Source organism: Alosa alosa, chromosome 1 (assembly GCF_017589495.1).
Source record: "Alosa alosa isolate M-15738 ecotype Scorff River chromosome 1, AALO_Geno_1.1, whole genome shotgun sequence".
Taxonomy (NCBI): Eukaryota; Metazoa; Chordata; class Actinopteri; order Clupeiformes; family Clupeidae; genus Alosa; species Alosa alosa.
Window position 1 is genome coordinate 27,088,763 of NC_063189.1, and position 16,140 is coordinate 27,104,902.

The 16,140-nt window shown below is 39.3% G+C and overlaps 2 protein-coding genes across 2 annotated transcripts; one reads left to right on the forward strand and one right to left on the reverse strand.

Annotated features, from left to right (window-relative positions):
- Positions 1-622: 622 nt before the first annotated feature.
- Positions 623-12,310, forward strand: si:ch211-122l24.6 (uncharacterized protein LOC557261 homolog). Its single transcript, XM_048237843.1, has 5 exons — positions 623-875; positions 5,184-5,294; positions 8,007-8,148; positions 9,365-9,479; positions 12,096-12,310. Exons 1-5 carry the CDS (start codon positions 806-808, stop codon positions 12,237-12,239), a joined length of 582 nt encoding a protein of 193 aa, XP_048093800.1. The 5' UTR covers positions 623-805; the 3' UTR covers positions 12,240-12,310.
- Positions 12,311-12,379: 69 nt separating this feature from the next.
- On the reverse strand, positions 12,380-14,421 carry ccl20l (C-C motif chemokine 20-like). Its single transcript, XM_048237854.1, has 4 exons — positions 13,695-14,421; positions 13,363-13,480; positions 13,058-13,135; positions 12,380-12,817 (listed from the first exon to the last, which is right to left on the reverse strand). Exons 1-4 carry the CDS (start codon positions 13,771-13,773, stop codon positions 12,670-12,672), a joined length of 423 nt encoding a protein of 140 aa, XP_048093811.1. The 5' UTR covers positions 13,774-14,421; the 3' UTR covers positions 12,380-12,669.
- Between the last annotated feature and the right edge of the window lie 1,719 nt (positions 14,422-16,140).

Below are 16,140 nucleotides of genomic sequence, written 5' to 3' on the forward strand. Positions count from 1 at the left end.
ATTGCACAAAACATGTCCCTGGAGCTGTTTGCAAAACAATCCCCTCAGATTACACATTTTCAGCAGCTTCATTCTTGCCAGTTTCAGTCCCTTTGCCTTTTGCAAATGACATTTTGATCTAACTAGCAATCAAACTATCATAGATAGCCAACACATTTTTGAAACAGAAAAGTGTATTATTTGATGTATTCCACAGATTTCAGTATGAAACAGGCTCTCCCACCTTGCTTGCAGTCGGATCCCTTAGTGTTTTGCCGTAGGCTAAATATCAATCTGATCATGCAGGACTCACATCTTGTAGCGACTCAGATCGGGGAATGACACTGTGATCTACGTGAAACACTTTGATTTTTGCTACCCCAGAGCTAACTTGCTAACTGTAACAAACAACTGATCTATATTATATTTTACCACGTCTGCTTGCGGACAACTTGGAATAGCTTGCGGACCACCAGTGGTCCCTGACCACACTTTGAGAAACACTGTGCTAGATCTCGCCGTGTAGCTTCTAGATAGCAAAGGTTTGGTAGTTCTAGCTCTGGCTTTATGGCTCTTATCTGGTTTATGCTGCATTTTACAACGGCATCGAACGCACAATCACAATCAAGGACCTATGGAACTATCAGTTTTAGATATTAACGGTAACTTAGGCCAGAGACGGCTGATAAAGCGAGCGAGACCTAACGTTATATTAGGCTACTGATAATCTTAAAGTTAGATAACTTAGTAACGTTGACGTCAAACGATTAACGTTAGTTACATCTTCTGTGTCTCTCAGCTAACATAACGTTACCAAGAGGGGGAAATGGGAATGTCCTTATCATACCCTCTGGTCAATGAGCCAGAGAGCTACGTGGACCCCGACTTCGATGAAGGTATGGTCATTTTAACTTTGCAACGATATCCTTGTTATGTTTTATTCATGAATCTTTCTTTGTTCGGCGTGACAGCCGTGATCTGATAGCCCCAATCCTAAAAGTCACACTTAATGGTTGAGCAATAACGGCGCTGATCCACTAAAGTTAGCCCTAACTAGTTAGCTACAGGAGCATGGTATCACGCTGCCTCCCCTCGTTCAGTCGTGTGTGGACGTTTTTGTTTAAAATGTCAGTTCGCTCAGGGGTCATCCCTATGTTCCCCGGGTTCCTCGAAATTCACAATTTCGTCGCCGTTTAAAAAAAAAAAAAAAAACATAGTCCAGTCCAAACAACTTCATTTCAATTTCAAAAGACATACTGGACTATGTTTTTTTTTTTTTTTTTTTTTTAAACGGCGAAATTATGAATTTCCAGAGCACACTTGGCAATCGACTCCTACTGACTTTCCCCTAAAGATGGCAGCAAAGATGGCAACATTTGTAAATTGATCTAAAGTGCATTTTATTCCGGATAATTCCTTTAAGTTAATAATGCTAGGCTATGTTAGCATAAACTTACTTAGGCTACCTATAAAGCATGCTTATGACATCAATAAACAAGGAAAATATTCACATATACACACACTCACATATATCCGTTTTATTTAACCAGAAACACACAATCCCTTCAGTCAACACAGTTACAACAGACGTGCAGACCGGTGACAGCTTTTGGTGGAAAACACTTTGTTTGTGATGAGGGAAGGAGGGAAGGAAGAGGGGGCGCCGCAAACTGAAGTTCTTTGCAGGCGGAGCCCAGTGCGATATAGTCACGTTTAATTTATTTAATTGAGACACTTAAAGGTGCCATGTGTAAGAATTGAGGTAAAAATATCCAAAAAATGAGCTACACGCATCAAAAGAATGAGAGGAAATAAGGGCGATGATGTCATTAAAAAAATGACAAAGTATAGTGCTGAAGAGATATCAACCTAAATTAGCATGCTAAATTACTAGCCACAGCCCGACAAGTGTCATAATACCAGTTTCGGCCATGGGAGGCAGTATGCGGGTAACATAACCGCCAGCCAAACTGCAATACACGTGTCTTGGTTGTTACTCTAGGGTAGACAAACTCACTTTCTGGGGGTATACTGACCCATCTTTTATGGAATGTGGAGTATTAATTGATTTTTTGGCAGACATTACACATGGCACCTTTAAGTCTTGTATGTAACAGTAGCTGGTGTCAGTGGCAATCAGCCTAATGACACAGCCCCACCTGTTTTCCTATGATATTAGGATTGGCTCAGTGTCTTGCTGCAACGGCCTGCTGTGTTTAAATCTAGCCGAGTCTGCATGGCTTCAGTCCCAAGCTTGTCATTGTCTTTGCACTTGGCATGTCATTGTTGATTCTTACTTTACAAGAGGTGAAGGAGGTGATCTAAAATAGCCTTTGGTTGAGCTGTCGGAAGAATGGGATTAATTTTAATGGAACAAAGAGATATCAAACTATACTGGGCTGTAGACCCAAAGGGACATATTTGGATTATTGACGAGTCAGACCAAAGGGGCTTCGAGCAACGCGACAGTCCCCCTGCAGTGCCAGCGAATGGAAAAATGAACAAAACAAACCAATTAAATATCAACTTAAAAGGCATGTAGTTGGGAAGGCGCGTTTCTTCTGTCAGAGGTGCAGCTTGTGTGTGTTGCTGTCCTCAATTTAGTGCTGAAGCGGACAATGCGAAGTTACCTAGAATGTTAACTTTGAACTCGTTATATTCAGTAAAGACGCACTACACAAGTAAAACCATTGCAGGCCTATGTTATAAAAAATGTTCTTCATCTATTCTTTTACTAATTGTTGGGAATTTAATTGATTAACACATCACATAAACTGTTGTTGTGTTGTTGATACACTGAACTTGTCCCCCCCCACCCCCCCCGAAAAAATCTCCCATTTTGAAAGCTAAATGTTGACAGGTATGCCATAGGTGTATCTAAATTAGCTATGTACCAAAAATTACATTTTACCGTGACTCAAAGAGCTGTAAACAGTGTTGTAAGGCTGCGTGTACACATCTGCTTGGAGCTCCAGTGGAATTTTAATTTCATGACCAGAATTCTCGGTCTAACCGTTCATGTGCTGTTGAAACGGCGTAAATAGGCGATCCATCAGGCCAGGCCAGTCAGAGCGTGGTAAACAAAATTGGATATTTCAGGCAGTAAATGCTCCCGTTAAGAACAAAACGACATTTTTTTCAAATCTACACACCTATGGCTACTGAAAAATGTAAGGTTCATTTAGCAAATGTTATTTTGAAGTGTAAAAAAACATCATTGTTTTAGAATTTCTGAACAAAAGTGGTGATAATCTTACCCTCTATGGAAAGTATCATAAACGTGCTAATTACCAACCATTTCGTTCGAAAATTCTAAAACGATGTTTTTTAATACTTCAAATGTGACAAAAAGTCAATTTTCCGTGGAATTGCCCCCCTACTGCAAATAGAGGGAGAGCAGATAGCTAACAAATTTCAGAAAAAGTCCTGTTGGCAAATTTGAGGAAAAGTCGGTAAAGGGGCCATTTCACACAATTTAAGGGAGCTGAATTCAAATATTTTGTTTACCAAGCTCAATTTTGAGTTTTAAGCTTGCTAATTAGCATAATTAGCATAATTCACATACTTTTTGGTTTTGCCACCAGATATCATAGGAATTGCAAAAACATAAGGCATTAATATACTCTTTATGTATCAGATATGTTGTAGGACAGGACAGGAATTACCCTAATGACCCTCAAGTAGCAAATGAAAATAAGCTAAAATTAAAATATAAATTGAAATAATAGCTAAAATTCAGTATGATGTTTAGAAACAAAATAGATTCTTTGATAATAAATTGATAGAATAGTAGGTGACTGCTCATTTTTCTGTAGAAAGTACTTTGTCACTAACTATTATGAACAGTTGTCAGTCTTTACAGAAGATTTACACTGTATTTATTTTTACTGCAAAGGTGTGCTTGCCTAGTTAAAACATTTCACTGGTGCTCTTTCCTATCATTCGAATTCCAGCCATGCAAAAAATGGAAGAGTGTGCATGTTTGAGGAGTGCTGAAGAGTGCTATGGAGATTAATTTTTTTGCAAATAATGCAGACAAGATATCCTTTATAGTGCAACAAAAAGAAACATTCTTCAGTGCATCATTACTGCATATGATGCTGAAAGGGAAGTGCACCTAGGACAAATCCTCAGCTATGAACTGGTTGTACTGTAGCTATTGCAGACAGCGATGGTTATTTGTGAAGTGGAAATAAGTCTATCCTCACTCAAGTGCTGTCTAGAAATGTGGAATGTCCAGTAGTGATCACTGCAAAAACTGTTCATTCAACACTGGTAATAGATGCTCAAGATCTAGTTATGTCTTTAGGACACCCATCTGACTACAGTATATTTAAGAAGTATGCAGGAACGTTTGTAAGACACTTTTGTATTGTTATTTGGTATTTGTTATGTAGTAGCAAATGATGTTAACTATATCAAAGAAATAGACCTAAGGTAGGAATGCACACAGATATTGCAACATACTGGTGTAGGTCCTATCTGATTAAGACCTGAGTGGTTTATGTTAAAATGCTGATTATGTGGCTTAGAACTCAGAATTGAGCTTGGTAAACAAAATATTCAGAATCAGCACCCTCAAATTAGGTAAGAAGGGTGGTTTACCAACTTTTCCTCAAATTTGCCGTCAGAAGTTCTCTTCTGTGAAGCTAAAATATGTAGATCAGGTTTATAGGCCAAGTAAACTATACAAGAAATTTGGTCTCTGCATTTATCCAATCCGTTAGTGAAACATACAGAGCACACAGCGAGGTGAGGCACACAATGAGCACACAGTGAGGTGAAGCACACACTAACCCGGAGTAGGCCATGACTGCCCCACATATAATACCTGAATGTGATTAAATGAGTGAATGTGAAAACAAAACAAAGCCAACATGAATACAAATGCATTGTTTAAGTGGAGATATGTCCCTCATAGAATGAATTATTAAAAGTGGAAGAGGAAATTCAAACCCATAATGGGAATATGTGTGATGGTCAAATTTTAAATAATGCATCTTTATCTACAACAATCTTATCAGTATTAAACAAACTGAATAGCTATCATGTTTGTAACGCTGAGTGTCTGTTGAATATCCAAAATGAATCTAACTAAAACAAGGCATATCAACCCCTATCAGAGGTGAATTCTCTGCAGCTGTCAATGCACCCCTGTTATTGTTTGCACTTCTTTCTCTCTCCCTCTCTCTCTCTCCTTGCAGAGTCTAATTCAATGGACTTTGGAAAGGAGTTGCATGATATCACTTTGTCCTTCTGTTATGATATGATTCAACACAGAATCCGGTCAATCAGAGAGAAGGCCAAGTTTCAGAGTATGTTGGCTTTATAACCCATACAGAAAATGACAGTTGATTGATTTGTGCTCATTTTCTTTCATTGAAATGATGGTGGCAGATGATGACGATGTTGTTTCCATTGCCTTGTTCGTCTTGTTCTTCTTATTATGACCGCCGCACAGCGAAGCTGTGTGCATAAACAGATATTCACACACACACAGACACACACACACACACACACATTCACAGTAATCATACGTATGACACTGATGGTAATTTTGATACCATAGATTTAATAGAGACCCAGTCAGACCAATAGTATGGAAAATCAGGAACAGAGTTTATTTACAATGATGCGCATCAAGGGAGAGACAGCATGACTTCACCTAAAGATCCATCAGCTGCTCTAACTAGACAAGTAAATAGTTATGGTTTAAGTATCCTTCCAGGCCGACGGGAGATGGCGTTGGTCATCCCATCTCACGTGGACTACACTGAATCAGACCCTGATTAGTGGCAACCTGGCAATCCGGAGCAGATAGCTACTGACGCAGCCATGCAGAACAGTGAAACACTGCAGTCATAATATTCCTGCTTATCTCTAAATACAGTCACACACAGATATACACAGGGACAGTACAAATATCATACAGTCATACTTTTAGTATCAAACTTTTATAGAATCATACTTTTAGTATCAAAGTGACCTACTAATGAGAAATGCAGAACATTAACCCACATATTGGAATATTGGACATAATGTTCTATTCCACTTTCTCTCAACACATACACACACAGTAGACATATGTACGCATGCATGCACATGCACACAGACGGGCACACACACAGGCACACCCACAAGCATGTGCACTAGGGCTGGGATAAACGATTATTTTTTAAACGATTAATCTAGCGATTATTTTTTCGATGCATTGATTAATCTAACGATTCATTTTTTCAGTCCGATTAGATTTCGATTCAATTCGATTATCGATTATCTCCCCATTAGTTGACTAATAGCAATTTATACATGTTGATTTATATATCTGAATGAAAAAAACATGAATTCCTTAACATTGCAAGATATGTTTATTGCTCTTAAAATTCCAAAATAAAAGACTAAACAAGTGCAAAGTAATGCATTCTTAGTCAGAGGTAGCATTCAATAAAGTTCAGTAGTGTATAGGTCTAATTGAGTGCCTGTCACTTTAAGACGTTCGTTCCCTTGCAATTGTAACACTAACGCAGTTAAAACGCAGCTGATGTATAGATGCAATTCATAACGTAGATAGATAGGTAGATACTTTATTGATCCCCAGGGGAAATTCAAGAACTAACTTGTAGTTAGTTCAAATAACAGTTTGTACTTCTCATTGGGACAAGCACTTTTGAGTCTTGGAAAACACTTTTCCATTTACATCGGGATTTTGCAAACATTCAGTGTCAGAGTCAATAAAATGAGCCCTGAGTAACGAAATTGACAAGCAGCTGTAAGTAAGCATGCTAAACTCAACATCCAAACAGTATTCTAACATTAGCTTTGAGATACTGCTTGATTGCATAACTTAACTAAGTTTAGTCTCCTCAATGTACTATGTTGTGATAAGACCTTAGCAGAGTTAACTTGACTGAAGCAGTTTTGAACAAATTTGCACAGCATGGTCATGATGCTAAGCGGATTTAATAGCAATTTAGCCAGCCGTGTTCTATGCAATGCTTCTATGTGGCAACAACAATCCTTCAACAATCGTGAATATTTTGTGTTAAATAGGGGGGCAGCGGGCTCGTTATGAGAGAGAGCGGGCGGGGCAGGGAAAGGCTGCGTGTGTAAAAAGTGCAGCTCAAAGGATTTTTATCTTATCTTTAATTTAAATAGTACAACATAGAACATCAATGTGTGACGGCCGGTTTTGTGGCGGCCCACCATAGATTTTTGGGTCTGACAAACCGACGCGCATATTTTGCGTCAACGTATTTTTTGCGTCGACGTAATCGATTACGTTGACGCGTTGTCCCAGCCCTAACGTGCACGCACACATACACACACGCACACAAACACACACACACAAACATAAACACGTACACGCACACATGCACACAATTCAAGAATTTCTCAGAATTATGAACAGGCAAGATGGGGGTGGGGTTGTATAAAATCCCAATGTCCTATTGCAGTGACAGGGACACTGTACTGCAGGAGATGTTTTCCTTTGCATGAATGTCAAATTGAGGTCCTGACTCACCATGGTTGTTAAAGATCCCATGGCACTTATCGCAAAGAGTAGGTGGTTCCCTGATTTGCTTTATTTATGTACACATACATAAAGACACACACACACAAAAAACACACACACACACACACACACACATACATGCACACACACATACATGCACACACACATGACACGCACAAACACGCACACAAACACATAAACACACATACACACACACACACACACACACACACATGCACCCACACATACAAACACACCTACATACACAAACACACGCACACACACACACACTCACACACAAAAAAACACACACAAAACACATATACACAAAAACAACCACACACTCTGCAGACACTCAATTACAAACACACAAAAAAGGAACAAAGTAGGAAATGAACACAATTTGACAAGCGTGACTTATTTTTCTGGAAAAAATGTGCTGGACTGGGCGGCGGTCATATTTTGTACCGCTCTGCGGTACATCTAGTTATTATTATATTGCACTTTTTCTCAGTGATGGATGACGATTGGCCCAGCTTTGTTGAGAATTGGAAACAGCTGTATCCTGAGTGGACAACTGATGACTTCCTGAACCTCAGACATCAGTTTGAGTTCTTTGACATTTGTGGTGACAAACTGCTCAACTTTACAGACTTGTAAGTTCAGAAGGAAAACACAAAACGCTATTTCTGAATCTCAACCATAATGCCAGGAGTAGAGTGAAGTTCTTTACCGCACACACTGAACAGACAGTTTGAGGAAAGTGTTTGGGATTAGGATTGCAAATGGCACCTAAGAATTCATTAGGAATTAGCCCAAGGTGTGTGTATGTGTGTGTGTGTGCTCCTAGGTTTAGGGTTGGACGCTAGGTACTAGTCCCAATCAATATTTTGACAAAATTATCCCCACCAATATTTTAGTGAACTCCTTTGTGCTATTTGGACTGATTCCGACGGCCAGGGGTTCGTTTCTAGAAAAGTTAGCAACGATGTTGCTCAACCACCGTGGTACCATGCAGCTTGCATTCAAACAACAATGTTGTAACACCTGTTTCCACGAAGCATCATGCTTGTGTCACAATTCGCTACCTCCGGCGTTCGAACACCGTAGTTCCAACAACGTTGATGATGCAGCGATACACATCATTGGTGGAGACAGTGGCAACGTGTAATATCCCAACCCCTAGAAATTCTCTGCCACAGCCTATTTCGACATTTTTCTAATTTAAACCAAAAGTGATTACAGTAATGCTGGCATTGTCATTGCCATCAGCAAAAACCTAAACCTATTGCCATCATATAAAACAGTTTACTGAAGCCGACCAATATGTATTCCAGAATATGAAATAGAAAACTATGACAACCATCACTTTCTGTCTGTGTGTGTGTGTGTGTGGAGGGTCAATCAAATTAGGTACGATCACCACTGATGTGAATGATCACACAATATTCAATATTAGCCTACTGATGGCGTCAAGGTGGTGGGGGCCCCCAAATCAAATCAAATTTTAAAAAATTCCATTGAAATCAAGATTCTTCACTTGGTATTGGTATTGAAACAATAATTTTGGTATCATGACAACAGGAGTTGGGGATGTGTCCCCACCAAAGCTGAGACCAAACCTACACCCTTGTGTGTGTGTTTCAATTCTCTGTAAACACCTAGAGAAATACAACTTACAGTAGTGCTATACAGAATTACAGTGTGCCTACACCAGGACATGTAGTCTACCACTCTGACAACATTTTTCATCTTTGAAATTGATTTTTTTGCTAGTACTGTCTGCAGATGGCAGCAGATACACACAAACTCCACTGGTATTGAAGAGACATTTGTGACGCTGTTTATTTTGCTCCCCATGACCAACCGCAGCTGTGCAGCTCTAGATCTGGTGAACTACAGTGACTCAGAGGAGAAGCGCAGGGCCCTTTTTGACAGAGCTGACTTTCAGAAGTACCACAGCATCAACTTGGAAGAATATCTCCAGGTTAGTCGGTGCATGGTCAGAAGACTATCTCCAAGTTAGTCGGTGCATGGTCAGAAAGATTATGCAGTGGTTTGTTTGTTTGTTTAGCAGGTTTTTGGCAGGACAACTGACAGGTTTTCCCGCAACTCTAGCCATCTTAATGCGAGAAATTCCCGCATACATTTTTACAGCCTGTCTGATGACGTTAATATAATCATGAAGTGGCGTGAATGCGGTGCTATTGACCGGACGGATCAACTACCAAGTTGAATTGAACATAGCCTCATGCAGACGCAGACACACACACACACACACACACACACACACACACACACACACGGAGAGAGAGAGGGAGAGAGAGAGAGAACCACTTTGCGCTTATAATAGCATAATAATAGCAAATAGGCTACGCAACCATGGCAAACTTTTACATCTGGAAAGAGCTCCTTGGTAACTGCTAGCTCAGGTCACGTCAACACTTGATCTAAAAGTGTTAATAGTTTAAACGTCAATATGAAGCATTCAAATTACTAAATATGTTTAGCTACTAGTAATTACTAGTAAAATGCTATACATTAAAAAATACATTATTAACTAAATACACTCTATTTAAAAATATATGAAATAGAAACATATCACATAAGCCATCATTTTCAGTGTGTGTTTGTGTGTGGAGAATCAAGCAGAATCTAGGATGATGACTTAGGCCTAGTCCACACATACCAAACCCCGTCTTCCCTGGAATCGTTTCAAGAATATTTGCGTCCAAACTAATCCATCTCAACACGACTCAAACGTTAATCCATCGCCTTCCCTGGAATCGTTTCAAGAATATTTGCGTCCAAACGAATCCATCTCAACACGACTCAACACGTTACTTCATATTCCAGGCTTATAGGTGGCACTGTTTCTGTTTCATAAATTCACCAAAGCTTGCGCGATGTAGTTTACAAACAGACAGAATAGGCTACGGCGAAAATGGCTAGTGCAAGGAAACCAGAATCGTTTGTGTGGACTGATAGTGAACTGTCAACTGTAGTCAACTGTAAAACTAATAAACTTAATTTTTACGGTTTGTGAAGGGTGCAGTCCCATCCTTTATTTGGCTAACGCAGGTGCCAATAATCTCCTTTACTTTCTTTGGTTGTATAGTCCGCGATTCACATTAGTTTCTATCACCGCAAGTGCATAGGCTACTAATGTAGGCCTACCCAAGTTGTAGGCTATCGCCACATTTATAATATTGATATAATACCTTCGTTAGTAACAGTCGATACTTTTGCCTGCATCAAATCACGCATTCGCATTTAGTGCGCATCTATACGCTTAGTGTGATTTCTAAGCGACTTGTAGGCTCATATCTGACTTCACTAGACTATGAATGCATTTATTTATGTTGTAAGACATGTAAAATACATGAATGACACCGGCACTACGCACAAATTAATTTAAACTTACACCGCACTTCCCTAATAACTTCTGACTAGTTCTCTCGCGTCAGTCACTGACAGTAGCTAGAATGCATCAAGAAAACACATAGGAAAAACACTGTTCACTCCACCAAGTCATGATAAGCTATTGGCGCTACGCAGCACCAGTTGTGATATTTATCCTACTGAGTGTAATTGTAGGTAATGTCATGTAGCCTATGAGAAAAACTAGTATTGTTAGGCAATACATTGTTAGTCAAGTCCAAGGCAGCTGAGGTGTGGCGATGACATCATTGATACGCAAGTAGGCGATGCGGTTTCGAATAGTGATATTCTGGGGCACTGTTTATATGCATGCTTTCAGGGTTGCATTGGCGTTATTGAGCCCAAAAAACTACTCCCATTTAGGGCTGCAACTTAGCTGATATCTACATTTCTGTCACGTCCACCATCCCTGCCTCTTATGGGCGCGGCTCCTATTCTGGGGTCCTGTGCATGTTGTACATCACCTGCTCAAGTCTGCCCCCTGCTGTCCAGTCTGCCTCAACAGAAGTGCCCATGGATTCAAATTAAAATAATGTGCCCATGGATTAAAATAATGACTCATGAACCAGATGTATATGAAACTTAAGCTTGATAGCTTAATCATATGTATAATAAAATGTACATTCATACGTGTGGTGCTTGTGTTTGAGATGCTCATGCATCACTGTCATGCTGCTGTGAAATGACAACTCTGCTTAACAAAGTCTGAATTCAGCCTGCTTTATTTCACTCCAAGTTTTGGCCTCACCTTTACTTCACCTCTCCTCTCACTCTGTTGCTCCATCATTCATGTTATTGAACATTTGCATGAGAGTAGCCAGACTTTATTATCATAGTCCTTTCAGGCTAATAATATGACACGTCGAAATAAAACTCTTCTAATCGACTTTGTTGACTAATCATTGCAGCTCTAGGCTACTCCCGGTTCCTTCCACAATACAATTATTGGCAGCCCAGGCTGTTGAGTGAGTTAGCCTAAACCGTAGGGCAAAAATCCCTCATCAAGAAAATACTAATCCACCGCATACAAAATGACATTGGGGACTTCCACACTCAATAGTCTATACCTCTTTTCTTACCTCTTAATAACTATACAATCAACATATACAAATATACACAACTAAACAATCTTTTTTTTTCTGTCTTTCTCTATTTCAAACAGCTTATGTATGATATTAAGAAGGGCATGCCTATTGTCAAACGCCCAGAAACGGAGGAGGAACTAGATCAAAGTGATGTGCAGGAACTTGTCAATAAGGTGGCACATTTGGACCCCTTTCGCCAAATGTGTTATGGTGTTTTCTAAGATTCTCTAATGGAGAGTTTTAAATGTCAAATATTTACAGTTCAAGAATTTAAATAAAAAAATTTTACACTTACACTATATTTTCTTCATATTTTTTATTGTGAAAAAATTAAAAAAAATATCTGACAAGTAAAGTTTCTTTGTGACTAAAAAAACTAATTTTGCCATATTACACAGATAAGTTTTACTCTTATTGTACATTTAAGAATATCAGCCCAGTGGTGTCAGTTGTCATTTAGCTTTGCGTTATTACCATAAGACATGTAATCAGCAGTTTGTAATTAGCAGAAAAATTGTGTGCAAGAAAGATAGCTTTAATAACTTGTCTCTAACTATAATTTAGTAAGTTAACACTTAAGACTAAAATACAACAGACTGTTCCAGATTTAAAAGCGGTTCTTAAAGCTTTATGAGGGGAAATAATCTTCGGCTATTGTAAGGCACCGAATGGCTCTGTAGAGCCTTCTACATCCACCAGTGTGGTGCCGGTGCCGTTAGTAGGCATCACCACAGCAGGGTGCTTTTTCTTCAGAAGGTTGTGTTTCTCCAGGGTTTTAGAGAGTGCCTTGAATTTATCACTGGAAGAGAGTCATGTTTTAGCATTAACTTCAATGACAGAAGAAGAAAAACATATTTCAACACATATAGCCTACTGTATGTTTATGTACATGTACATAGCCTACTGTACAGCCTGTATGTATATCTTCAGTACATTTGATCAATTGAGACTGAATATAATTTACATGTTGAGGATCAATAAACAGTAATATATAGTAATGTATTTTACACAATATTAGATGAAATAAATGTTACTGCACCTAAGTTGCTCAAGAACCTTTTTCACCCATTTGTGCCGTATAGTAGCACAAACATCCGTGGTGGTGGTGGTGTGAAATCTTGAAAAAAATATAAATACATACACTGAATACAATTTTAATTCGAATTACAAATAATATATATATTGGCATGAGTATATAGAGAAAATAAAGTTTGATATCAAATACTTTCATTTGTTTGTTTTCCCTTATATTAACCCTTCGAAGCTTGGTTGTGAAATGTCTTTGTTGGAGAGGGTGTCTGTTGATAAGTCCATCAGAGTATTACATATCTAACGTTTACTCACATCACAGCACTGAGGCGGCATGGCCCACGAGAGTCCTGGATGGTGACACCTTTGATTATGTTGACACTGATCGGCCGCTTAGTGAACTTCACACAGCAGGCCGCCCTCTTAGGACGAGCTGACAGCAAAACATACAAGCACATCAACAAACACACATACAAACTCAACAATACCAATCGATTTGTGAACTTTTACAATACCAACCCATTTGTAGTTTTGTTGCTGCTGTTGTTTTACCACAGCAACTGTTACTTTCTCATCCACTTTTCATACTTTTCACTATAGACAAGCTATCAGTATTGATAAAAAAAAAAAGGTGAAGACAAACTCACGTGGATACGACCTGGCAGAGAGCACAGTCAGAGCAAAGCAGCAGACCAGGATGGTGGTGACCAGATACCGAGGAGACATAATGATTAACCGGAAGTACCCTTGAGTAATGATCAACCTTAAGTATGGACTAACGCTTGAGTAATGATCAACCTTAAGTATGGACTAACGCTTGAGTAATGATCAACCTTAAGTATGGACTAACGCTTGTGTATGACTGAGTGACTGACTGCCTGTGGGACTTTATATATGTCTGAGTGGGGTGGTTGGAGGGCAGGTCGATCAAATACTCAAAAGTGCTTCTGTCCCACGTGTAGTGAAAGGTGAGAAATGATGCCAGGATGCTGTAATCACGTCCAAGCTAGAGAGATGCGGTGGTGGAAATGAGGACAACCAGCGTGCAACAAATGGGACAGGAAACTCAGTAGTGCATTACCACCTCTCAAAGTGCTCACCACGCAGTTTCTACAAGCCACACAACCATGCAAATTGTAGCTGTTTTCAAGCTGTCTGCCCCCTATTGATTTGTCTTATGACAGAGCTGTACATGACAATGATCTGATGATGTGTCAGAGTCTAACCTTTTCATTTGAGCGCTGACATTTAGGCCTACACTGTGTTATTAAAAGTATACCCCAAGGAATAGAAAATTAGGTTAGTTTTTTGTTTCTTATGATAGATGATGTATGAAGTTGGAAATACAATTGGCTGAGGATGATGTAAGTGGTGTTGTGGGTGGCAAGTGACATTTTTTTTTTTTGCCAAAACATTCACATACAACATACTGCTTTTCTTGTGATATACAAATAATGTTTACTTTTATTGCTTTTATTTATCGTTTGCATTGCTCATAATTTCTTTTCATCTCTCTCATTGCTGTTATGATCAATATTAGGTTGTTGCCTTCAAATTAGTATTGATATTTAAAATAAACTGGATGGAATGGCACTGGCAGTATCATTATACTCACACACTTGTATGTGCGTACCCGCATGTGCAACACACAACCACAGACATACACACACACATGTACATTGTATGTGTATATGTTAATTTGCAATACATTAATCACATATACATTAATAGCATATTTCCTTCTTTAATTATAATTAAACTGAAACACCTCAATGTAAAACAGGGAAGTTGCTATTGCCAAGAATCATATTGATACAATACAACATAGTGTAACGTATGAACATCTCTGGAGAGTAATTTTCTATAAATAGAGTTTAGCATACTATGACATGACTGCTAAAGTCTGTGGGAAGAAAACACGTTATGTAAAGTGTGAGGCTAAACTGAGAGAGTTAATCTACACCGTGACCCATTTGAGTGAATTGAAAGGTTTGTCCCCCGTGTGCAAAAGAGCAAATTAGCACGTACAGCCTCTCTGCCCCAGAAAGGTTTAATGAAGACATACGCATTTCATATGAGGCTGAGCTAGGCAGCATGAGCATAGGTGTGGTATTTTTTATTTATTTAGATTATAAATCAGATTAGCATTTTACTTCACCATCCTAGCGTTTCATTATGTATCAAACTGGAACTATTCCAAATTCCAAGCCAACGATCTAAGCAAACTCCCCTCATATATTCACCATGTGTGGATGTGTTTCCTGACATTGTCAGGGACATTGTCCAGTGTGCATCTGTGTCAGTTTATTCACAGTTTAATCATGTCAATCTACCCCCACACAGACACATGTTGGGCCAGAGGGCCTGAGTCTTTATCTTTTCATCAAAGGTTGCACATTCACCCCTCCGCCCACATTTGATCTACAGACTTGTGCATGCACACATACACACACAAACACATACACACAGACACACTAACACACACAGACACACACACACACACACTGTTGCTCTATGCAACATCCTGCAGTATCTTCTGCCACCACTGGGGGATAGTGTGAGGCCAAGAATGATGCCATTTAAAGTCTACTGATCTTTGATCGTGGAATTTTGGCTTGAAAACATCTTAATGACCCTCTTGAAACATTTAAAGACATATGTCATCACTGATTCATTGATGGGTTCCACTAACATTATTACTGTATTAAGTTTTTGTACAGATTTTGATGAAATTAACTGTGAAAAACAAATGAGCTAGAACTAAAATATGATTGTGTGCCATTCAGCTGAATCAGTGGTCCCGTTTCAACACATGCACTGAGAGTGATGTGCTCACAGCAGAGGAATGCGCGCGCACACACACACACAGCTGAAAGAATCATAAGATGAAACCTCTCTCTCTTTCCTCTCACTCTGTCATCCACACACCCCCTGCTCTCTCCATGTTTCTGTTTTATTTCTCAGCCCTCTCATAAAACACACACATACACACACATATCATATACCATCAGTCAGTGGACTTCGGGGAAGTGTGCCTGCCTGCCTGGCCTCGCTGGTGGATCTGCTTGAGGTCGTTCTGTTTATGATGTCACA